Here is a 24943-nt window from a genome sequence, read left to right as displayed (position 1 = left end):
ATATATCCCCCCCAAGCAGACACATCGATGGCTCTGAACGAACTTTATTTAACTCTCTGCAAACTGGAAACGATTTATCCGGAGGCTGCATTAATTGTAGCTGGGGATTTTAACAAGGCTAATCTGAAAACAAGACTCCCTAAATTTTATCAGCATATCGATTGCGCAACCAGGGGTGGAAAGACCTTGGATCATTGTTACTCTAACTTCCGCGACGCATATAAGGCCCTGCCCCGCCCCCCTTTCGGAAAAGCTGACCACGACTCCATTTTGTTGATCCCTGCCTACAGACAGAAACTAAAACAAGAAGCTCCCACGCTGAGGTCTGTCCAACGCTGGTCCGACCAAGCTGACTCCACACTCCAAGACTGCTTCCATCACGTGGACTGGGAGATGTTTCGTATTGCTTCAGACAACAACATTGACGAATACGCTGATTCGGTGTGCGAGTTCATTAGAACGTGCGTTGAAGATGTTGTTCCCATAGCAACGATTAAAACATTCCCTAACCAGAAACCGTGGATTGATGGCAGCATTCGTGTGAAACTGAAAGGGCGAACCACTGCTTTTAATCAGGGCAAGGTGTCTGGTGACATGACTGAATACAAACAGTGCAGCTATTCCCTCCGCAAGGCTATCAAACAAGCTAAGCGTCAGTACAGAGACAAAGTAGAATCTCAATTCAACGGCTCAGACACAAGAGGTATGTGGCAGGGTCTACAGTCAATCACGGACTACAAGAAGAAATCCAGCCCAGTCACGGACCAGGATGTCTTGCTCCCAGGCAGACTAAATAACTTTTTTGCCCGCTTTGAGGACAATACAGTGCCACTGACACGGCCTGCAATGAAAACATGCGGTCTCTCCTTCACTGCAGCCGAGGTGAGTAAGACATTTACACGTGTTAACCCTCGCAAGGCTGCAGGCCCAGACGGCATCCCCAGCCGCGCCCTCAGAGCATGCGCAGACCATCTGGCAGGTGTGTTTACGGACATATTCAATCAATCCCTATACCAGTCTGCTGTTCCCACATGCTTCAAGAGGGCCACCATTGTTCCTGTTCCCAAGAAAGCTAAGGTATCTGAGCTAAACGACTACCGCCCCGTAGCACTCACATCCGTCATCATGAAGTGCTTTGAGAGACATCGATGGAACAGTAGTGGAGAGGGTAGCAAGTTTCAAGTTCCTCGGCATACACATCACAGACAAACTGAATTGGTCCACTCACACAGACAGCATCGTGAAGAAGGCGCAGCAGCGCCTCTTCAACCTCAGGAGGCTGAAGAAATTCGGCTTGTCACCAAAAGCACTCACAAACTTCTACAGATTCACAATCGAGAGCATCCTGGCGGGCTGTATCACCGCCTGGTACGGCAACTGCTCTGCCCTCAACCGTAAGGCTCTCCAGAGGGTAGTGAGGTCTGCACAACGTATCACCGGGGGCACACTACCTGCCCTCCAGGACACCTACACCACCCGATGTTACAGGAAGGCCATAAAGATCATCAAGGACATCAACCACCCGAGCCACTGCCTGTTCACCCCGCTATCATCCAGAAGGCGAGGTCAGTACAGGTGCATCAAAGCTGGGACCGAGAGACTGAAAAACAGCTTCTATCTCAAGGCCATCAGACTGTTAAACAGCCACCACTAACATTGAGTGGCTGCTGCCAACACACTGACACTGACACTGACTCAACTCCAGCCACTTTAATAATGTGTGTGTGTGTGTGTGTGTGCAGGATAGTGGTGTCTGAGCAGGTCCATCCTAGCTGACTCGGAGTGTGTGTGTGTGGGTGTGTGTGCGTGTGTGTGTGTGTGTGTGCGTGCGTGCGTGCGTGTGTGTGTGTGTGTGTGTGTGTGCAGGATAGTGGTGTTTGATGGTGTCTCTTCCAGCTGACTCGGGGTGTGTGTGTGTGTGTGTGCGTGTGTGTGTGTGTGTGTGTGTGTGTGTGTGTGTGTGTGTGTGTGTGCAGATTAGTGGTGTTTGATGGTGTCTCTTCCAGCTGACTCGGGGTGTGTGTGTGTGTGTGTGTGTGTGTGTGTGTGTGTGTGTGTGTGTGTGTGTGCGTGCGTGCGTGCGTGCGTGTGTGTGTGTGTGTGTGTGTGTGTGCAGGATAGTGGTGTCTGAGCAGGTCCATCCTAGCTGACTCGGAGTGTGTGTGTGGGTGTGTGTGCGTGTGTGTGTGTGTGTGTGTAGGATAGTGGTGTCTGAGGGCAGGTCCATCCTAGCTGACTCTGGGCCGGTGTATGACAGAACTCTGGCTGGAGGGAGACTCGGACTGTTTGTCTTCTCACAAGAACACATCCTCTTCTCTGACCTCAGATACACCTGTAGAGGTGAGGCACACACATAAACACATAAACACACGTACACTCTCACACACACACACACACACACACACACACACACACACACACACACACACACACACACACACACACACACACACACACACACACACACACACACACACACACACACACACACACACACACACACACACACACCCTCTTCTCTGACCTCAGATACACCTGTAGAGGTGAGACACACACACACGTACATGTACACTCTCTTACACTCTCTTACACACACACACACACACACACACACACACACACACACACACACACACACACACACACACACACACACACACACACACACACCCTCTTCTCTGACCTCAGATACACCTGTAGAGGTGAGGCACACACATAAACACATAAACACACGTACACACACACACACACACACACATCCTCTTCTCTGACCTCAGATAGGTGACACACACACACGAACATACACCCATACAAATACACAGACGCACACGTACACCCACACAAACATACACGTACACTTTCACAAATATACTAACACACACACAACTATGCAGACACACATGTACAGCCACACAAACATACATACACACACACCTACACAAACATACACAAATACACAGACACACACGTCAGTAAAGTACATTTTTTGTGTTTTTCTTCTCCCAATCTCTTCCAGATAACTGAGATCTGTTCATACTGAGATAATGCTGCACCCCTCCGTCCTCCATCCTCCTCCAGTCCTCCCTCCACCACTTCACCCTCCTTCAGTCCTCCCTCCACCACTTCACCCTCCTCCAGGCCTCCCTGCACAACTTCACCCTCCTCCAGTCCTCCCTCCACCACTTCACCCTCCTCCAGTCCTCCCTCCACCACTTCACCCTCCTCCAGTCCTCCCTCCTCCAGTCCTCCTTCCACCACTTCACCCTCCTCCAGTCCTCCCTGCACAACTTCACCCTCCTCCAGTCCTCCCTCCACCACTTCACCCTCCTCCAGTCCTCCCTCCACCACTTCACCCTCCTCCAGTCCTCCCTCCTCCAGTCCTCCTTCCACCACTTCACCCTCCTCCAGTCCTCCCTGCACAACTTCACCCTCCTCCAGTCCTCGCTCCACCACTTCACCCTCCTCCAGTCTTCCCTCCACCACTTCACCCTCCTCCAGTCCTCCCTCCACCACTTCACCCTCCTCCAGTCCTCCCTCCACCACTTCACCCTCCTCCAGTCCTCCCTCCACCACTTCACCTCCTCCAGTCCTCCCTCCACCACTTCACCCTCCTCCATAACTCCCTCCACCAATTCACCCTCCCTCCAGTCCCTCCCTCCACCACTTCACCCTCCTCCAGTCCTCCCTCCACCACTTCACCCTCCTCCAGTCCTCCCTCCACCACTTCACCCCTCCTCCAGTCCTCCCTCCTCCAGTCCTCCCTCCACCACTTCACCCTCCTCCAGTCCTCCCTCCTCCAGTCCTCCCTCCACCACTTCACCCTCCTCCAGTCCTCCCTCCACCACTTCACCCTCCTCCAGTCCTCCTCCACCACTTCACCCTCCTCCAGTCCTCCCTCCACCACTTCACCCTCCTCCAGTCCTCCCTCAACACTTCACCCTCCTCCAGTCCTCCCCTTCTCCAGTCCTCCCTCCACCACTTCACCCTCCTCCAGTCCTCCCTCCACCACTTCACCCTCCTCCAGTTCCTCCCTTCTCCAGTCCTCCCCTCCACCACTTCACCCTCCTCCAGTCCTCCCTCCACCACTTCACCCTCCTCCAGTCCTCCCTCCACCACGTCACCCTCCTCCAGTCCTCCCTCCACCATTTCACCCTCCTCCAGTCCTCCCTTCTCCAGTCCTCCCTCCACCACTTCACCCTCCTCCAGTCCTCCCTCCACCACTTCACCCTCCTCCAGTCCTCCCTTCTCCAGTCCTCCCTCCACCACTTCACCCGTCCTCCAGTCCTCCCTCCACCACTTCACCCTCCTCCAGTCCTCCCTCCACCACTTCACCCTCCTCCAGTCCTCCCTCCACCATTTCACCCTCCTCCAGTCCTCCAGTCCTCCCTCCACCATTTCACCCTCCTCCAGTCCTCCCTACACCACTTCACCCTCCTCCAGTCCTCCCTCCACCATTTCACCCTCCTCCAGTCCTCCCTTCTCCAGTCCTCCCTCCACCATTTCACCCTCCTCCAGTCCTCCCTCCTCCAGTCCTCCCTCCACCACTTACACCCTCCTCCAGTCCTCCCTCCACCATTTCACCCTCCTCCAGTCCTCCCTTCTCCAGTCCTCCCTCCACCACTTCACCCTCCTCCAGTCCTCCCTCCACCACTTCACCCTCCTCCAGTCCTCCCTCCACCACGTCACCCTCCTCCAGTCCTCCCTCCACCATTTCACCCTCCTCCAGTCCCTCCCTCCACCACTTCACCCTCCTCCAGTCCTCCCTCCACCACTTCACCCTCCTCCAGTCCTCCCTTCTCTAGTCCTCCCTCCACCACTTCACCCTCCTCCAGTCCTCCCTCCACCACTTCACCCTCCTCCAGTCCTCCCTCCACCACTTCACCCTCCTCCAGTCCTCCCTCCACCATTTCACCCTCCTCCAGTCCTCCAGTCCTCCCTCCACCATTTCACCCTCCTCCAGTCCTCCCTCCACCACTTCACCCTCCTCCAGTCCTCCCTCCACCATTTCACCCTCCTCCAGTCCTCCCTTCTCCAGTCCTCCCTCCACCATTTCACCCTCCTCCAGTCCTCCCTCCTCCAGTCCTCCTCCACCACTACACCCTCCTCCAGTCCTCCCTCCACCATTTCACCCTCCTCCAGTCCTCCCTTCTCCAGTCCTCCCTCCACCACTTCACCCTCCTCCAGTCCTCCCTCCACCACTTCACCCTCCTCCAGTCCTCCCTCCACCACTTCACCCTCCTCCAGTCCTCCCTCCACCATTTCACCCTCCTCCAGTCCTCCCTCCACCACTTCACCCTCCTCCAGTCCTCCCTCCACCATTTCACCCTCCTCCAGTCCTCCCTCCACCATTTCACCCTCCTCCAGTCCTCCCTCCACCATTTCACCCTCCTCCAGTCCTCCTTCTCCAGTCCTCCCTCCACCACTTCACCCTCCCCCAGTCCTCCCTCCACCACTTCACCCTCCTCCAGTCCTCCCTCCACCATTTCACCCTCCTCCAGTCCTCCCTCCACCACTTCACCCTCCTCCAGTCCTCCCTCCTCCAGTCCTCCCTCCACCATTTCACCCTCCTCCAGTCCTCCCCTCCACCATTTCACCCTCCTCCAGTCCTCCCTCCACCACTTCACCCTCCTCCAGTCCTCCCCTCCACCACTTCACCCTCCTCCAGTCCTCCCTCCACCACTTCACCCTCCTCCAGTCCTCCCTCCACCATTTCACCCTCCTCCAGTCCTCCCTCCACCACTTCACCCTCCTCCAGTCCTCCCTCCTCCAGTCCTCCCTCCACCATTTCACCCTCCTCCAGTCCTCCCTCCACCATTTCACCCTCCTCCAGTCCTCCCTCCACCATTTCACCCTCCTCCAGTCCTCCCTCCACCACTTCACCCTCCTCCAGTCCTCCCTCCACCACTTCACCCTCCTCCAGTCCTCCCTCCACCACTTCACCCTCCTCCAGTCCTCCCTCCACCATTTCACCCTCCTCCAGTCCTCCCCTCCACCATTTCACCCTCCTCCAGTCCTCCCTCCACCATTTCACCCTCCTCCAGTCCTCCCTCCTCCAGTCCTCCCTCCACCACTTCACCCTCCTCCAGTCCTCCCTCCACCACTTCACCCTCCTCCAGTCCTCCCTCCACCACTTCACCCTCCTCCAGTCCTCCCTCCTCCAGTCCTCCCTCCACCACTTCACCCTCCTCCAGTCCTCCCTCCACCATTTCACCCTCCTCCAGTCCTCCCTCCACCACTTCACCCTCCTCCAGTCCTCCCTCCACCACTTCACCCTCCTCCAGTCCTCCCTCCACCACTTCACCCTCCTCCAGTCCTCCCTCCACCACTTCACCCTCCTCCAGTCCTCCCTCCACCACTTCACCCTCCTCCAGTCCTCCCTCCTCCAGTCCTCCCTCCACCATTTCACCCTCCTCCAGTCCACCCTCCTCCAGTCCTCCCTCCTCCAGTCCACCCTCCTCCAGTCCTCACTCCTCCAGTCCTCCCTCCACCACTTCACCCTCCTCCAGTCCTCCCATCCACCACTTCACCCTCCTCCAGTCCTCCCTCCTCCAGTCCTCCCTCCTCCAGTCCTCCCTCCTCCAGTCCTCCCTCCACCATTTCACCCTCCTCCAGTCCTCCCTCCTCCAGTCCTCCCTCCTCCAGTCCTCCCTCCACCACTTCACCCTCCTCCAGTCCTCCCTCCACCACTTCACCCTCCTCCAGTCCTCCCTCCTCCAGTCCTCCCTCCTCCAGTCCTCCCTCCTCCAGTCCTCCCTCCACCACTTCACCCTCCTCCAGTCCTCCCCTCCTCCAGTCCTCCCTCCACCACTTCACCCTCCTCCAGTCCTCCCTCCTCCAGTCCTCCCTCCTCCAGTCCTCCCTCCACCACTTCACCCTCCTCCAGTCCTCCCTCCTCCAGTCCTCCCTCCTCCAGTCCTCCCTCCACCACTTCACCCTCCTCCAGTCCTCCCTCCTCCAGTCCTCCCTCCTCCAGTCCACCCTCCTCCAGTCCACCCTCCTCCAGTCCTCCCTCCTCCAGTCCTCCCTCCACCACTTCACCCTCCTCCAGTCCTCCCTCCACCACTTCACCCTCCTCCAGTCCACCCTCCACCACTTCACCCTCCTCCAGTCCTCCCTCCACCACTTCACCCTCCTCCAGTCCTCCCTCCACCACTTCACCCTCCTCCAGTCCTCCCTCCACCACTTCACCCTCCTCCAGTCCTCCCTCCACCACTTCACCCTCCTCCAGTCCTCCCTCCACCACTTCACCCTCCTCCAGTCCACCCTCCTCCAGTCCTCCCTCCACCACTTCACCCTCCTCCAGTCCTCCCTCCTCCAGTCCTCCCTCCTCCAGTCCTCCCTCCTCCAGTCCTCCCTCCACCACTTCACCCTCCTCCAGTCCTCCCTCCACCACTTCACCCTCCTCCAGTCCACCCTCCACCACTTCACCCTCCTCCAGTCCTCCCTCCACCACTTCACCCTCCTCCAGTCCTCCCTCCACCACTTCACCCTCCTCCAGTCCTCCCTCCACCACTTCACCCTCCTCCAATCCCGTTGACCAGATTTGAGCCATAAGAAGTTTTAACCTTCTCATATAGTCAATACAGACCTGTTATAAACCTGCTCATATAGTCAAAAGTAAAAACCTCATATCTGTTACAAAACTGTTATAAACCTGTTCATATAGTCAATACAAACCTGTTATAAACCTGTTCATATAGTCAATACAAACCTGTTATAAACCTGCTCATATAGTCAATACAAACCTGTTATAAACCTGCTCATATAGTCAATACAAACCTGTTATAAACCTGCTCATATAGTCAAAAGTAAAAACCTCTTATCTGTTACAAAACTATTATAAACCTGTTCATATAGTCAATACAAACCTGTTATAAACCTGCTCATATAGGTAATACAAACCTGTTATAAACCTGTTATAAACCTGTTATAAACCTGTTCATATAGTCAATACAAACCTGTTATAAACCTGTTATAAACCTGCTCATATAGTCAATACAAACCTGTTATAAACCTGCTCATATAGGTAATACAAACCTGTTATAAACCTGCTCATATAGTCAATACAAACCTGTTATAATCCTGTTCATATAGTCAATACAAACCTGTTATAAACCTGTTCATATAGTCAATACAAACCTGTTATAATCCTGTTATAAACCTGTTATAAACTTGTTATACATCTTTTATAAACCTGTTCATATAGTCAATCCGTAATTTTTACGTAATTTGAATATGTCAGGTGAGTATTTCATTTGAACATTCTTTCAAAGAGACAGTAAATGACAGTAAGGTCAGCCTGTATTATACATCTGAACTTTACTGGAGAATAAGAAGCATGACAACATGAGATACATTTTATAAACATGATCTTCACATAGTTCACATAAACACACACACACACACACACACACACACACACACACACACACACACACACACACACACACACACACACACACACACACAGTGTCCTTATGGTGTCCAGTGTGTCTATATCATCTGTGTCTGGGAGTTGCGGCGCGGCCACAGGAATCGGAAACAGAGGAAGAGGAGGAAGAAGAGGAGAAGAGAGATGAAGAAGAGCAGGGTGACATAGCCGGCGTGAGGAAGAGGAGGAGTGTCTGGAGCCTCGGCTGGAATCATATTGGTCAGATTCAGCATGTAGCCCAACGACCAACCTGCATCACTACCTGAAATCTACACACACGCATACACACACGCACGCACACGCACAAGCACACGCACACACACACACACACACACATCACAGTCAGTGTTGAAGATATATTTCAGAAAGTCAAGAAAAACATTGTTTAGGTCATGATATTGAATCTAAATGATTGGTATTTTGGTATTTTATTAGGATCCCCATTAGCTGTTGCAAAAGCAGCAGCTACTCTTCCTGGGGTCCACACAAACCATGAACTACATGGACAAAACTACATAGATTTTAAAAAGGCACACATAGCCTACATATCAATCGATACATCCACGTAGCCTACACATCCATACATCCACACATCCACACACATCCACACATCCACACACAGCCTACACATCCACACACGGCCTACACATCCATACATCCACACATCCACACACATCCACACATCCACACACAGCCTACACATCCACACACAGCCTACACATCCACACACGGCCTACACATCCATACAGCCTACACATCCATACATCCACACATAGCCTACACATCCATACATCCACACACAGCCTACACATCCATACATCCACACACAGCCTACACATCCACACATCCACACATCCATACAGCCTACACATCCATACATCCACACACGGCCTACACATCCATACATCCGCACATAGCCTACACATCCATACATCCACACATCCACACATCCATACAGCCTACACATCCATACATCCACACATAGCCTACACATCCATACATCCACACACGGCCTACACATCCATACATCCGCACATAGCCTACACATCCACACACAGCCTACACATCCATACATCCACACATCCATACAGCCTACACATCCATACATCCACACACAGCCTACACATCCATACATCCACACATCCACACATCCATACATCCACACATAGCCTACACATCCATACATCCACACATAGCCTACACATCCATACATCCACACATAGCCTACACATCCATACATCCACACATAGCCTACACATCCATACATCCACACATAGCCTACACATCCATACATCCACACATAGCCTACACATCCATACATCCACACATAGCCTACACATCCATACATCCACACATAGCCTACACATCCATACATCCACACATAGCCTACACACCCATACATCCACACATAGCCTACACATCCATACATCTACACATCCATACATCCACCCATAGCCTACACATCCATACATCCACACACAGCCTACACATCCACACATCCACACATAGCCCACACATCCATACATCCACACACAGCCTACACATCCATACATCCACACATAGCCTACACATCCATACGGCCTACACATCCATACATCCACACATAGCCTACACATTCATACATCCACACACAGCCTACACATCCATACATCCACACATAGCCTACACATCCATACAGCCTACACATCCATACATCCACACATAGCCTACACATCCATAGATCCACACATAGCCTACACATCCATACATCCACACATCCACATACGGCCTACACATCCATACATCCACACACAGCCTACACATCCATACAGCCTACACATCCATACATCCACCCATAGCCTACACATCCACACACGGCCTACACATCCATACATCTACACATCCATACATACACACATAGCCTACACATCCACACACAGCCTACACATCCATACATCCACACATCCACACATCCATACAGCCTACACATCCACACACGGCCTACACATCCACACATCCACACATCCACACATCCATACATACACACATAGCCTACACATCCACACATAGCCTACACATCCATACATCCACACATAGCCTACACATCCATACATCCACACATCCACACATCCATACAGCCTACACATCCACACACGGCCTACACATCCACACATCCATACATCTACACATCCATACATACACACATAGCCTACACATCCACACATAGCCTACACATCCATACATCCACACATAGCCTACACATCCATACATCCACACATAGCCTACACATCCATACATCCACACACGGCCTACACATCCATACATCCACACACAGCCTACACATCCACACATCCACACACGGCCTACACATCCATACATCCACACACAGCCTACACATCCACACATCCACACACGGCCTACACATCCATACATCCATACATACACACAAACTATCTAGGTCAAATAGGGGAGAGGCTTTGTGCTGTGAGGTGTTGCTTCATCTGTTTTTTGAAACCAGGTTTTCTGTTTATTTGAGCAATATGAGATGCAATTATGGCTCTATATATTACTGTACGCTTTATGGAATTTGTTCTGGATTACAGGACTGTGAGAAGACCTCTGGTGGGGTAAGTGTGTGTATGGTGCACTACTGTATGGTGCACGGTGCACTATAGTGTATGGTGCACTACTGACACAATGATGAAAATAATCATGGCCTCTAAACCATCAAGCTGCATACTGGACCCTATTCCAACTAAACTACTGAAAGAGCTGCTTCCTGTGCTTGGCCCTCCTATGTTGAACATAATAAACGGCTCTCTATCCACCAGATGTGTACCAAACTCTAAAACTAAAAGTGGCAGTAATAAAGCCTCTCTTGAAAAAGCCAAACCTTGACCCAGAAAATATAAAAAACTATCGGCCTATATCGAATCTTCCATTCCTCTCAAACATTTTAGAAAAGGCTGTTGCGCAGCAACTCACTGCCTTCCTGAAGACAAACAATGTATACGAAATGCTTCAGTCTGGTTTTAGACCCCATCATAGCACTGAGACTGCACTTGTGAAGGTGGTAAATTACCTTTTAATGGCATCAGACCGAGGCTCTGCATCTGTCCTCGTGCTCCTAGACCTTAGTGCTGCTTTTGATACCATCGATCACCACATTCTTTTGGAGAGATTGGAAACCCAAATTGGTCTACACGGACAAGTTCTGGCCTGGTTTAGATCTTATCTGTCGGAAAGATATCAGTTTGTCTCTGTGAATGGTATGTCCTCTGACAAATCAACTGTAAATTTCGGTGTTCCTCAAGGTTCCGTTTTAGGACCACTATTGTTTTCATTATATATATTTGACCTCTTGGGGATGTCATTCGAAAACATAATGTTAACTTTCACTGCTATGCGGATGACACACAGCTGTACATTTCAATGAAACATGGTGAAGCCCCAAAATTGTCCTCGCTAGAAGCATGTGTTTCAGACATAAGGAAGTGGATGGCAGCAAACTTTCTACTTTTAAACTCGGACAAAACAGAGATGCTTGTTCTAGGTCCCAAGAAACAAAGAGATCTTCTGTTGAATCTGACAATTAATCTTAATGGTTGTACAGTCGTCTCAAATAAAACTGTGAAGGACCTCGGCGTTACTCTGGACCCTGATCTCTCTTTTGAAGAACATATCAAGACCATTTCAAGGACAGCTTTTTTCCATCTACGTAACATTGCAAAAATCTGAAACTTTCTGTCCAAAAATGATGCAGAAAAATTAATCCATGCTTTTGTCACTTCTAGGTTAGACTACTGCAATGCTCTACTTTCCGGCTACCCGGATAAAGCACTAAATAAACTTCAATTAGTGCTAAATACGGCTGCTAGAATCCGTAGCACTCACTTCCGTCATCATGAAGTGCTTTGAGAGACTAGTCAAGGACCATATCACCTCCACCCTACCTGACACCCTAGACCCACTCCAATTTGCTTACCGCCCAAATAGGTCCACAGACGATGCAATCTCAACCACACTGCACACTGCCCTAACCTATCTGGACAAGAGGAATACCTATGTGAGAATGCTGTTCATCGACTACAGCTCGGCATTCAACACCATAGTACCCTCCAAGCTCGTCATCAAGCTCGAGACCCTGGGTCTCGACCCCGCCCTGTGCAATTGGGTACTGGACTTCCTGACGGGCCGCCCCCAGGTGGTGAGGGTAGGCAACAACATCTCCTCCCCGCTGATCCTCAACACTGGGGCCCCACAAGGGTGCGTTCTGAGCCCTCTCCTGTACTCCCTGTTCGCCCACGACTGCGTGGCCACGCATGACTCCAACTCAATCATCAAGTTTGCGGACGACACAACAGTGGTAGGCTTGATTACCAACAACGACGAGACGGCCTACAGGGAGGAGGTGAGGGCCCTCGGAGTGTGGTGTCAGGAAAATAACCTCACACTCAACGTCAACAAAACTAAGGAGATGATTGTGGACTTCAGGAAACAGCAGAGGGAACACTCCCCTATCCACATCGATGGAACAGTAGTGGAGAGGGTAGTAAGTTTTAAGTTCCTCGGCATACACATCACAGACAAACTGAATTGGTCCACTCACACAGACAGCATCGTGAAGAAGGCGCAGCAGCGCCTCTTCAACCTCAGGAGGCTGAAGAAATTCGGCTTGTCACCAAAAGCTCTCACAAACTTCTACAGATGCACAATCGAGAGCATCCTGGCGGGCTGTAACACCGCCTGCTACGGCAACTGCTCCGCCCACAACCGTAAGGCTCTCCAGAGGCTAGAGAAGTCTGCACAACGCATCACAAACTACCTGCCCTCTAGGACACCTACACCACCGATGTCACAGGAAGGCCAAAAATAGTCATCAAGACAAGTCATCAAGGACAACAACAACCCGAGCCCACTGCCTGTTCACCCCGCTATCATCAAGAAGGCGAGGTCAGTACAAGTGCATCAAAGCGTGGACAGCGAGACTGAAAAACAGCTTCTATCTCAAGACCAGCAGACTGTTAAACAGCCACCACTAACATTGAGTGCCTGCTGCCAACACACTGACTCAACTCTCTATCTCAAGACCAGCAGACTGTTAAACAGCCATCACTAACATTGAGTGGCTGCTGCCAACACACTGACTCAACTCTCTGTCTCAAGGCCATCAGACTGTTAAACAGCCATCACTAACATTGAGTGGCTGCTGCCAACATGCTGACTCAACTCTCTGTCTCAAGACCAGCAGACTGTTAAACAGCCACCACTAACATTGAGTGGCTGCTGCCAACATACTGACTCAAATCTCTATCTCAAGGCCATCAGACTGTTAAACAGCCACCACTAACATTGAGTGCCTGCTGCCAACATGCTGACTCAACTCTCTGTCTCAAGGCCATCAGACTGTTAAACAGCCATCACTAACATTGAGTGGCTGCTGCCAACATGCTGACTCAACTCTCTATCTCAAGGCCATCAGACTGTTAAACAGCCACCACTAACATTGAGTGGCTGCTGCCAACATGCTGACTCAACTCTCTGTCTCAAGGCCATCAGACTGTTAAACAGCCACCACTAACATTGAGTGGCTGCTGCCAACACACTGACTCAACTCTCTGTCTCAAGGCCATCAGACTGTTAAACAGCCACCACTAACATTGAGTGGCTGCTGCCAACACACTGACTCAACTCTCTGTCTCAAGGCCATCAGACTGTTAAACAGCCACCACTAACATTGAGTGCCTGCTGCCAACATACTGACTCAACTCTCTATCTCAAGGCCATCAGACTGTTAAACAGCCACCACTAACATTGAGTGCCTGCTGCCAACATGCTGACTCAACTCTCTATCTCAAGGCCATCAGACTGTTAAACAGCCACCACTAACATTGAGTGCCTGCTGCCAACATACTGACTCAACTCTCTGTCTCAAGGCCAGCAGACTGTTAAACAGCCACCACTAACATTGAGTGCCTGCTGCCAACACACTGACTCAACTCTCTGTCTCAAGGCCATCAGACTGTTAAACAGCCACCACTAACATTGAGTGCCTGCTGCCAACACACTGACTCAACTCTCTGTCTCAAGGCCATCAGACTGTTAAACAGCCACCACTAACATTGAGTGCCTGCTGCCAACATGCTGACTCAACTCTCTGTCTCAAGACCATCAGACTGTTAAACAGCCACCACTAACATTGAGTGGCTGCTGCCAACACACTGACTCAACTCTCTGTCTCAAGGCCATCAGACTGTTAAACAGCCATCACTAACATTGAGTGGCTGCTGCCAACACACTGACTCAACTCTCTATCTCAAGGCCATCAGACTGTTAAACAGCCATCACTAACATTGAGAGGCTGCTGCCAACACACTGACTCAACTCTCTGTCTCAAGGCCATCAGACTGTTAAACAGCCACCACTAACATTGAGTGGCTGCTGCCAACACACTGACTCAACTCTCTGTCTCAAGGCCATCAGACTGTTAACCAGCCACCACTAACATTGAGTGGCTGCTGCCAACATGCTGACTCAACTCTCTGTCTCAAGGCCATCAGACTGTTAAACAGCCACCACTAACATTGAGTGGCTGCTGCCAACACACTGACTCAACTCTCTGTCTCAAGGCCATCAGACTGTTAAACAGCCATCACTAACATTGAGTGGCTGCTGCCAACATACTGACTCAACTCTCTGTCTCAAGGCCATCAGACTGTTAAACAGCCACCACTAACATTGAGTGGCTGCTGCCAACACACTGACTCAACTCTCTGTCTCAAGGCCATCAGACTGTTAAACAGCCACCACTAACATTGAGTGCCTGCTGCCAACATACTGACTCAACTCTCTATCTCAAGGCCATCAGACTGTTAAACAGCCACCACTAACATTGAGTGCCTGCTGCCAACATGCTGACTCAACTCTCTATCTCAAGGCCATCAGACTGTTAAACAGCCACCACTAACATTGAGTGCCTGCTGCCAACATACTGACTCAACTCTCTGTCTCAAGGCCAGCAGACTGTTAAACAGCCACCACTAACATTGAGTGCCTGCTGCCAACACACTGACTCAACTCTCTGTCTCAAGGCCATCAGACTGTTAAACAGCCACCACTAACATTGAGTGCCTGCTGCCAACACACTGACTCAACTCTCTGTCTCAAGGCCATCAGACTGTTAAACAGCCACCACTAACATTGAGTGCCTGCTGCCAACATGCTGACTCAACTCTCTGTCTCAAGACCATCAGACTGTTAAACAGCCACCACTAACATTGAGTGGCTGCTGCCAACACACTGACTCAACTCTCTGTCTCAAGGCCATCAGACTGTTAAACAGCCATCACTAACATTGAGTGGCTGCTGCCAACACACTGACTCAACTCTCTATCTCAAGGCCATCAGACTGTTAAACAGCCATCACTAACATTGAGAGGCTGCTGCCAACACACTGACTCAACTCTCTGTCTCAAGGCCATCAGACTGTTAAACAGCCACCACTAACATTGAGTGGCTGCTGCCAACACACTGACTCAACTCTCTGTCTCAAGGCCATCAGACTGTTAACCAGCCACCACTAACATTGAGTGGCTGCTGCCAACATGCTGACTCAACTCTCTGTCTCAAGGCCATCAGACTGTTAAACAGCCATCACTAACATTGAGTGGCTGCTGCCAACATACTGACTCAACTCTCTGTCTCAAGGCCATCAGACTGTTAAACAGCCATCACTAACATTGAGTGCCTGCTGCCAACACACTGACTCAACTCTCTGTCTCAAGGCCATCAGACTGTTAAACAGCCACCACTAACATTGAGTGCCTGCTGCCAACACACTGACTCAACTCTCTGTCTCAAGGCCATCAGACTGTTAAACAGCCACCACTAACATTGAGTGGCTGCTGCCAACACACTGACTCAACTCTCTGTCTCAAGGCCATCAGACTGTTAAACAGCCACCACTAACATTGAGTGCCTGCTGCCAACATACTGACTCAACTCTCTGTCTCAAGGCCATCAGACTGTTAAACAGCCACCACTAACATTGAGTGGCTGCTGCCAACACACTGACTCAACTCTCTGTCTCAAGGCCATCAGACTGTTAAACAGCCACCACTAACATTGAGTGGCTGCTGCCAACACACTGACTCAACTCTCTGTCTCAAGGCCATCAGACTGTTAAACAGCCACCACTAACATTGAGTGGCTGCTGCCAACACACTGACTCAACTCTCTGTCTCAAGGCCATCAGACTGTTAAACAGCCACCACTAACATTGAGTGCCTGCTGCCAACATACTGACTCAACTCTCTGTCTCAAGGCCATCAGACTGTTAAACAGCCACCACTAACATTGAGTGGCTGCTGCCAACACACTGACTCAACTCTCTGTCTCAAGGCCATCAGACTGTTAAACAGCCACCACTAACATTGAGTGGCTGCTGCCAACACACTGACTCAACTCTCTGTCTCAAGGCCATCAGACTGTTAAACAGCCATCACTAACATTGAGTGGCTGCTGCCAACATACTGACTCAACTCTCTGTCTCAAGGCCATCAGACTGTTAAACAGCCACCACTAACATTGAGTGGCTGCTGCCAACATACTGACTCAACTCTCTGTCTCAAGGCCATCAGACTGTTAAACAGCCACCACTAACATTGAGTGGCTGCTGCCAACACACTGACTCAACTCTCTGTCTCAAGGCCATCAGACTGTTAAACAGCCACCACTAACATTGAGTGCCTGCTGCCAACATACTGACTCAACTCTCTATCTCAAGGCCATCAGACTGTTAAACAGCCACCACTAACATTGAGTGCCTGCTGCCAACATGCTGACTCAACTCTCTATCTCAAGGCCATCAGACTGTTAAACAGCCACCACTAACATTGAGTGCCTGCTGCCAACATACTGACTCAACTCTCTGTCTCAAGGCCAGCAGACTGTTAAACAGCCACCACTAACATTGAGTGCCTGCTGCCAACACACTGACTCAACTCTCTGTCTCAAGGCCATCAGACTGTTAAACAGCCACCACTAACATTGAGTGCCTGCTGCCAACACACTGACTCAACTCTCTGTCTCAAGGCCATCAGACTGTTAAACAGCCACCACTAACATTGAGTGCCTGCTGCCAACATGCTGACTCAACTCTCTGTCTCAAGACCATCAGACTGTTAAACAGCCACCACTAACATTGAGTGGCTGCTGCCAACACACTGACTCAACTCTCTGTCTCAAGGCCATCAGACTGTTAAACAGCCATCACTAACATTGAGTGGCTGCTGCCAACACACTGACTCAACTCTCTATCTCAAGGCCATCAGACTGTTAAACAGCCATCACTAACATTGAGAGGCTGCTGCCAACACACTGACTCAACTCTCTGTCTCAAGGCCATCAGACTGTTAAACAGCCACCACTAACATTGAGTGGCTGCTGCCAACACACTGACTCAACTCTCTGTCTCAAGGCCATCAGACTGTTAACCAGCCACCACTAACATTGAGTGGCTGCTGCCAACATGCTGACTCAACTCTCTGTCTCAAGGCCATCAGACTGTTAAACAGCCATCACTAACATTGAGTGGCTGCTGCCAACATACTGACTCAACTCTCTGTCTCAAGGCCATCAGACTGTTAAACAGCCATCACTAACATTGAGTGCCTGCTGCCAACACACTGACTCAACTCTCTGTCTCAAGGCCATCAGACTGTTAAACAGCCACCACTAACATTGAGTGCCTGCTGCCAACACACTGACTCAACTCTCTGTCTCAAGGCCATCAGACTGTTAAACAGCCACCACTAACATTGAGTGGCTGCTGCCAACACACTGACTCAACTCTCTGTCTCAAGGCCATCAGACTGTTAAACAGCCACCACTAACATTGAGTGCCTGCTGCCAACATACTGACTCAACTCTCTGTCTCAAGGCCATCAGACTGTTAAACAGCCACCACTAACATTGAGTGGCTGCTGCCAACACACTGACTCAACTCTCTGTCTCAAGGCCATCAGACTGTTAAACAGCCACCACTAACATTGAGTGGCTGCTGCCAACACACTGACTCAACTCTCTGTCTCAAGGCCATCAGACTGTTAAACAGCCACCACTAACATTGAGTGGCTGCTGCCAACACACTGACTCAACTCTCTGTCTCAAGGCCATCAGACTGTTAAACAGCCACCACTAACATTGAGTGCCTGCTGCCAACATACTGACTCAACTCTCTGTCTCAAGGCCATCAGACTGTTAAACAGCCACCACTAACATTGAGTGGCTGCTGCCAACACACTGACTCAACTCTCTGTCTCAAGGCCATCAGACTGTTAAACAGCCACCACTAACATTGAGTGGCTGCTGCCAACACACTGACTCAACTCTCTGTCTCAAGGCCATCAGACTGTTAAACAGCCACCACTAACATTGAGTGGCTGCTGCCAACACACTGACTCAACTCTCTGTCTCAAGGCCATCAGACTGTTAACCAGCCATCACTAACATTGAGTGGCTGCTGCCAACATACTGACTCAACTCTCTGTCTCAAGGCCATCAGACTGTTAACCAGCCATCACTAACATTGAGTGGCTGCTGCCAACATACTGACTCAACTCTCTGTCTCAAGGCCATCAGACTGTTAAACAGCCACCACTAACATTGAGTGGCTGCTGCCAACACACTGACTCAACTCTCTGTCTCAAGGCCATCAGACTGTTAAACAGCCACCACTAACATTGAGTGGCTGCTGCCAACACACTGACTCAACTCTCTGTCTCAAGGCCATCAGACTGTTAAACAGCCACCACTAACATTGAGTGTCTGCTGCCAACATACTGACTCAACTCTCTGTCTCAAGGCCATCAGACTGTTAAACAGCCACCACTAACATTGAGTGGCTGCTGCCAACACACTGACTCAACTCTCTATCTCAAGGCCATCAGACTGTTAAACAGCCACCACTAACATTGAGTGCCTGCTGCCAACATACTGACTCAACTCTCTGTCTCAAGGCCATCAGACTGTTAAACAGCCACCACTAACATTGAGTGGCTGCTGCCAACACACTGACTCAACTCTCTGTCTCAAGGCCATCAGACTGTTAAACAGCCACCACTAACATTGAGTGGCTGCTGCCAACACACTGACTCAACTCTCTGTCTCAAGGCCATCAGACTGTTAAACAGCCACCACTAACATTGAGTGGCTGCTGCCAACATACTGACTCAACTCCAGCCACTTTAATGATAAAAATGTGATGTAATAAATGTATCACTAGTCACTTTAAACAATGCCACTTTATATAATGTTTACATACCCTACATTACTCATCTCATATGTGTATACTGTACTCCGTATATACTGTATACCATCTACTACATCTTGCCTATGTTGTTCATTCATATATTTTTATGTACATATTCTTATTCATTCCAGCCAACCTCAGGCACATTCTCACGGGGTGTAAAACAAGCCTCACCCAAGGACGCTACACTTGGCGTCACAACCAAGTCCTTAAAAACCTTGCGTCCGCCCTGGAGGACAAGCGAGCTGCCACCAACTCCCTACCACCCCCAGCAGCATCACACCCCTTACGGACAAACTTTGTCCGCGAAGGGGCTAAACCACCGAAGCGCGGCTCGACACCATTAGAGCGAGACCAGCTGCGCTTGGCCCGCGACTGGAAAATGCTAGCTGACATTGGCCGGCAACTTGTGTTTCCTCCGGAGATTGCAACCACCACCCTAAGACCTGACATGGTGCTCTGGTCCCGTTCGCTCAAGAAGGTCTTCATCATTGAGCTCACAGTACCCTGGGAGGACTCAGTAGATGAGGCTTATGAGGGAAAGCATCTGTGCTATGCCGATCTAGCTGCCGAAGCACGGCATCATGGCTGGAACACAGAAGTCCGACCAGTGGAGGTGGGCTGCAGAGGTTTTGTGGCAACATCTACAACCAGACTGCTTAGAGACCTTGGAATTAAGGGCCAGAGCCAGCGTTCGGCAATCAAAGCTGTATCGGAGGCGGCAGAAGGCAGCAGTCAGTGGCTCTGGATGAAGAGGAAAGACCCCAGCTGGGCCCCGAAGTGAGAGGGCCAGGAGGTATGCGGTCAACAATGCTTGACTCAGGGAGGAGGACGCCCCTGCCATGCATAGTCCCATGGGATGTTGGCTATCATCAACAAGGCAACCCCTATGACTAATTGGGAATGGGACGCAAGCGTAGGATTGATCACCCTTTCGCTGGCCACCTTTGGGGAGGGTGTATAGTGTGAAAGGCCGAAACACCCTAGGAACCAAAGGTACACTACTGACGATGCGCTCCCCAAATTTCACCAGGCTCACTGTTCATTAACTCTTGGAAGTGCTTGCACAAAGGATAGTAACATCTCATCCTGTGTTCTTGGAATCTTTACACTGTGTATATGGTAGTTGTTGTGAAATTGTTAGGTTAGATTACTTGTTGGATATTACTACATGGTCGGAACTAGAAGCACAAGCATTTCGCTACACTCGCATTAACATCTGCTTACCATGTGTATGTGACAAATAAAATTTGATTTGATTTGATGATTTTGATTTGAAATTAACATTCAATTATCTGGCAACAGCTCTGGTGGACATTCCTGCAGTCGCATGCCAATTACACGCTCCCTCTAAACTTGAGACATCTGTGGCATTGTGTTGTGTGGCAAAACTGCATATTTTAGATTGGTCTTTTATTCTCCCCAGCACAAGGTGTACCTGTGTTTTTTAAATTGAACCTTTATTTAACCAGGTAGGACGGTTGAGAACAAGTTCTCATTTACAACTGCGACCCAGCCAAGATAAAGCAAAGCAGTGCGACACAAAGTTACACGAGATAAACAAATGTACGTACAGTGTGTGCAAATGTAGTAAGGTAAGGCAATAAATAGGCCATAGTGGCGAAATAATTACAATTTAGCAATTGAACACTGGAGTGATAGATGTGCAGAAGATGAATGTGCAAGTAGAGATACTGGGGTGCAAATGAGCAAAAAATAAAGAACAATATGGGGATGAGGTAGTTGGGTGGGCTACAGATGGGCTGTGTACAGATGGGCTGTGTACAGATGGGCTGTGTACAGGTGCAATGAATGGTTAGCTGCTCTGACAACTGATGCTTAATTAAAGTTGGTGAGGGAGATATAAGACTCCAGCTTCAGTGATTTTTGCAATTCGTTCCAGTCATTGGCAGCAGAGAACTGGAAGGAAAGGAGGCCAAAGGAGGAATTGACTTTGGGGGTGACCAGTGAAATATACCTGCTGGAGCGCGTGCTACAGGTGGGTGCTGCTATGGTGACCAGCGAGCTGAGATAAGGTGGGACTTTACCTAGCAGGGTCTTGTAGATGACCTGGAGCCAGTGGGTTTGGCGATGAGTATGAAGTGAGGGCCAGCCAATGAGAGCGTACAGGTCGCAGTGGTGGGTAGTATATGGGGCATTGGTGACAAAACGGATGGCACTGTGATAGACTGCATCCAATTTATTGAGTAAGGTATTGGAGGCTATTTTGTAAATGACCCTAACTCTAACCCAGTTTTTTGTTTTTTATTTATTTGTGAGGCAGGTTGCAGGAGAGTGTTTTGAAGTTGAGTTTTTGGAAAAGAAAATATATAAAAGATATGCGAATAAAGATGTAAATATATATATACACGGGACACGACAAGCCGAGGACAAAGGACGTCTGACTGCTATGCCATCTTGGTATAAATTTCTACCTCCATCACTCCAGTATCCCTGTACATTGTTAATATGGTACTGAGCCTGTATTTAATAACCCTACCCCTATACATATCTACCTCCATCACTCCAGTATCCCTGTACATTGTTAATATGGTACTGAACTGAGCCTGTATATAGTCACCTTACCCCTCTACATATCTACCTATATCACTCCAGTATCTCTGCACATTGTTAGTATGGTACTGACCCTGCATATAGTCACCTTACCCCTATACATACCTACCTCCATCACTCCAGTATCTCTGCACATTGTTAGTATGGTACTGACCCTGCATATAGTCACCTTACCCCTATACATACCTACCTCCATCACTCCAGTATCTCTGTACATTGTTAGTATGGTACTGACCCTGTATATAGTATACTTTCTTTATCATGTTCTTCTGATTTCTACTGTGTTTTTGTTCTACTTTAGTCTATTGTGTGGTACTATACTGATATTGATTACTGCATTGTTGGGAAAACAGCCCAAAAGGCATTTCACTGTACTTGTGCACGTGACAATAAAACAGTGAAACTTGAAGACTGATAGTGTGACATTAATGCATATTTAACTACTAACAACATAACATAACTCTTAACAGTCACCATCAATACAGATAACATGTTCATACAGGCCTGTTTCTATTGCCAGGTGTGTGTCTGACCTTCTTGATGAACGTGATGTCTGTCCATGTGTCTGAGGTGAAGTTGTATCCGTCAGTCAGTAGAGACAGGATGTAGCTCCCAGAGAAACAATACTCTGCCAGATACTTCTCCTTCACATCAGGGTGCTGCTGTTTGATCTGCACACACACATTACACATCGAGTGCAGTGAGGAGTGTGACTGGGAGAAAGTGCATGTGTGCTTATGTGTGTATGTATTTGTATTAATTAAGGATCCCTATTAGTTCCTGCCAAGGCAGCAGCTACTCTTCCTGGGGTTTATTATGGATCCCCATTAGTTCCTGCTGAGGCAGCAGCTACTCTTCCTGGGGTTTATTATGGATCCCCATTAGTTCCTGCCGAGGCAGCAGCTACTCTTCCTGGGGTTTATTATGGATCCCCATTAGTTCCTGCCAAGGCAGCAGCTACTCTTCCTGGGGTTTATTATGGATCCCCATTAGTTCCTGCCAAGGCAGCAGCTACTCTTCCTGGGGTTTATTATGGATCCCCATTAGTTCTTGTCAAGGCAGCCGCTACTCTTCCTGAAGTTTATTATGGATCCACATTAGTTCCTGCCAAGGCAGCAGCTACTATTCCTGGGGTTTATTATGGATCCCCATTAGTTCCTGCCAAGGCAGCAGCTACTCTTCCTGGGGTTTATTATGGATCCCCATTAGTTCCTGCCAAGGCAGCAGCTACTCTTCCTGGGGTTTATTATGGATCCCCATTAGTTCCTGCCAAGGCAGCAGCTACTCTTCCTGGGGTTTATTATGGATCCCCATTAGTTCTTGTCAAGGCAGCCGCTACTCTTCCTGAAGTTTATTATGGATCCCCATTAGTTCCTGCCAAGGCAGCAGCTACTATTCCTGGGGTTTATTATGGATCCCCATTAGTTCCTGCCAAGGCAGCAGCTACTCTTCCTGGGGTTTATTATGGATCCCCATTAGTTCCTGCCGAGGCAGCAGCTACTCTTCCTGGGGTTTATTATGGATCCCCATTAGTTCCTGCCGAGGCAGCAGCTACTCTTCCTAGGGTTTATTATGGATCCCCATTAGTTCCTGCCAAGGCAGCAGCTACTCTTCCTGGGGTTTATTATGGATTCCCATTCGTTCCTGCCAAGGCAGCAGCTACTCTTCCTGGGGTTTATTATGGATTCCCATTAGTTCCTGCCAAGGCCGCAGCTACTCTTCCTGGGGTCCAGCAACATTACGGTAGTTATATACAATTTAAAATATTACAAAACCTTATATTTCATTTAAAAAATTGCCACATTATGTGTGTTCCCTCAGGCCACTACTCTACTACCACATATTTACAACACAAAACCCATGTGTCTGTAGAGTGCGTGTCTTATCATGTGTATGCATGTGTGTGTGTATATACCTGGGTCCAGGGTGTAGAACAGTAAGCATGTGTGTGTGTGTGTGTGTGTGTGTGTGTGTGTGTGTGTGTGTGTGTGTGTGTGTGTGTGTGTGTGTGTGTGTGTGTGTGTGTGTGTGTGTGTGTGTGTGTGTGTGTGTGTATACCTGGGTCCAGGGTCTAGAACAGTAGCATGTGTGTGTGTGTATATACCTGGGTCCAGGGTCTAGAACAGTAGCGCTCCAGCTTCTCCCTGCTGCTTTCCAGAGAGCCTGATGTCAAGTTCAGAAAGTTCATCACAAAGTAGAACGCTGAGAATGCCTGAGAGAGAGACAGAGAGGAGAGAGACAGAGAAGAGAGAGGAGAAGAGGAGAGAGAAAAGTGAGACGAGAGAAATAAAGGGAGGGAGAGAGGAGACAAGAGAGAAATAAAGGGAGGGAGAAAGAAGAGAGGGAGAGAAGAGACAGACAGAGGGAGAGAGGAGAGACTGAGAGAGACAGAAAGAGAAGGAGAGAGAGACAGAAAGAAGAGACAGACAGAAGAGACAGACAGACAGAGAGGGAGAGAGAAGAGACAGAGAGAGACAGAAAGAGAAGGAGAGAGAGATACAGAGAGCAAGAGACAGAAAGAAGAGACAGACAGAGGGAGAGAGGAGAGACAGAGAGACAGAAAGAGAAGGAGAGAGAGAGAGAGAAAGAAGAGACAGACAGAAGAGACAGACAGACAGAGAGGGAGAGAGAAGAGACAGAGAGAGACA

The 24943-nt window shown here is 49.5% G+C and overlaps 2 protein-coding genes across 4 annotated transcripts in view; one reads left to right on the top strand and one right to left on the bottom strand.

The window, feature by feature from the left end:
- LOC109877642 (thrombospondin-2-like) overlaps positions 1-3153 on the top strand; it is a 90812-nt gene extending 87659 nt beyond the window's left edge. Inside the window, exons 22-23 of the mRNA XM_031795661.1 lie at positions 2201-2340; positions 3017-3153. Of these exons, the coding sequence (XP_031651521.1) occupies positions 2201-2340; positions 3017-3024 (148 nt within the window). The 3' untranslated portion in view covers positions 3025-3153. The remainder of the gene's footprint in view (positions 1-2200; positions 2341-3016) is intronic.
- A 5146-nt stretch (positions 3154-8299) lies between these two features.
- The window catches only part of LOC116352755 (ectonucleoside triphosphate diphosphohydrolase 1), a 68150-nt gene continuing 51506 nt past the window's right edge, over positions 8300-24943 (bottom strand). For 2 of the 3 annotated variants that reach the window (XM_031795777.1, XM_031795776.1), the window contains exons 8-10: positions 24400-24507; positions 22829-22966; positions 8300-8700 (exon numbers count right to left, since the gene is read on the bottom strand). In XM_031795777.1, coding sequence (XP_031651637.1) covers positions 8494-8700; positions 22829-22966; positions 24400-24507 — 453 coding nt within the window. In that variant the 3' untranslated portion in view covers positions 8300-8493. Of the gene's footprint in view, positions 8701-22828; positions 22967-24399; positions 24674-24943 lie in introns of all 3 variants that reach the window. The other variant, XR_004203961.1, reaches the window with a different exon arrangement.

Source organism: Oncorhynchus kisutch, linkage group LG18 (genome assembly GCF_002021735.2).
Source record: "Oncorhynchus kisutch isolate 150728-3 linkage group LG18, Okis_V2, whole genome shotgun sequence".
NCBI classification, from domain to species: domain Eukaryota; kingdom Metazoa; phylum Chordata; class Actinopteri; order Salmoniformes; family Salmonidae; genus Oncorhynchus; species Oncorhynchus kisutch.
Note: the sequence above shows the minus strand (reverse complement) of the source record. Positions and strands in the feature narration are given on the sequence as shown.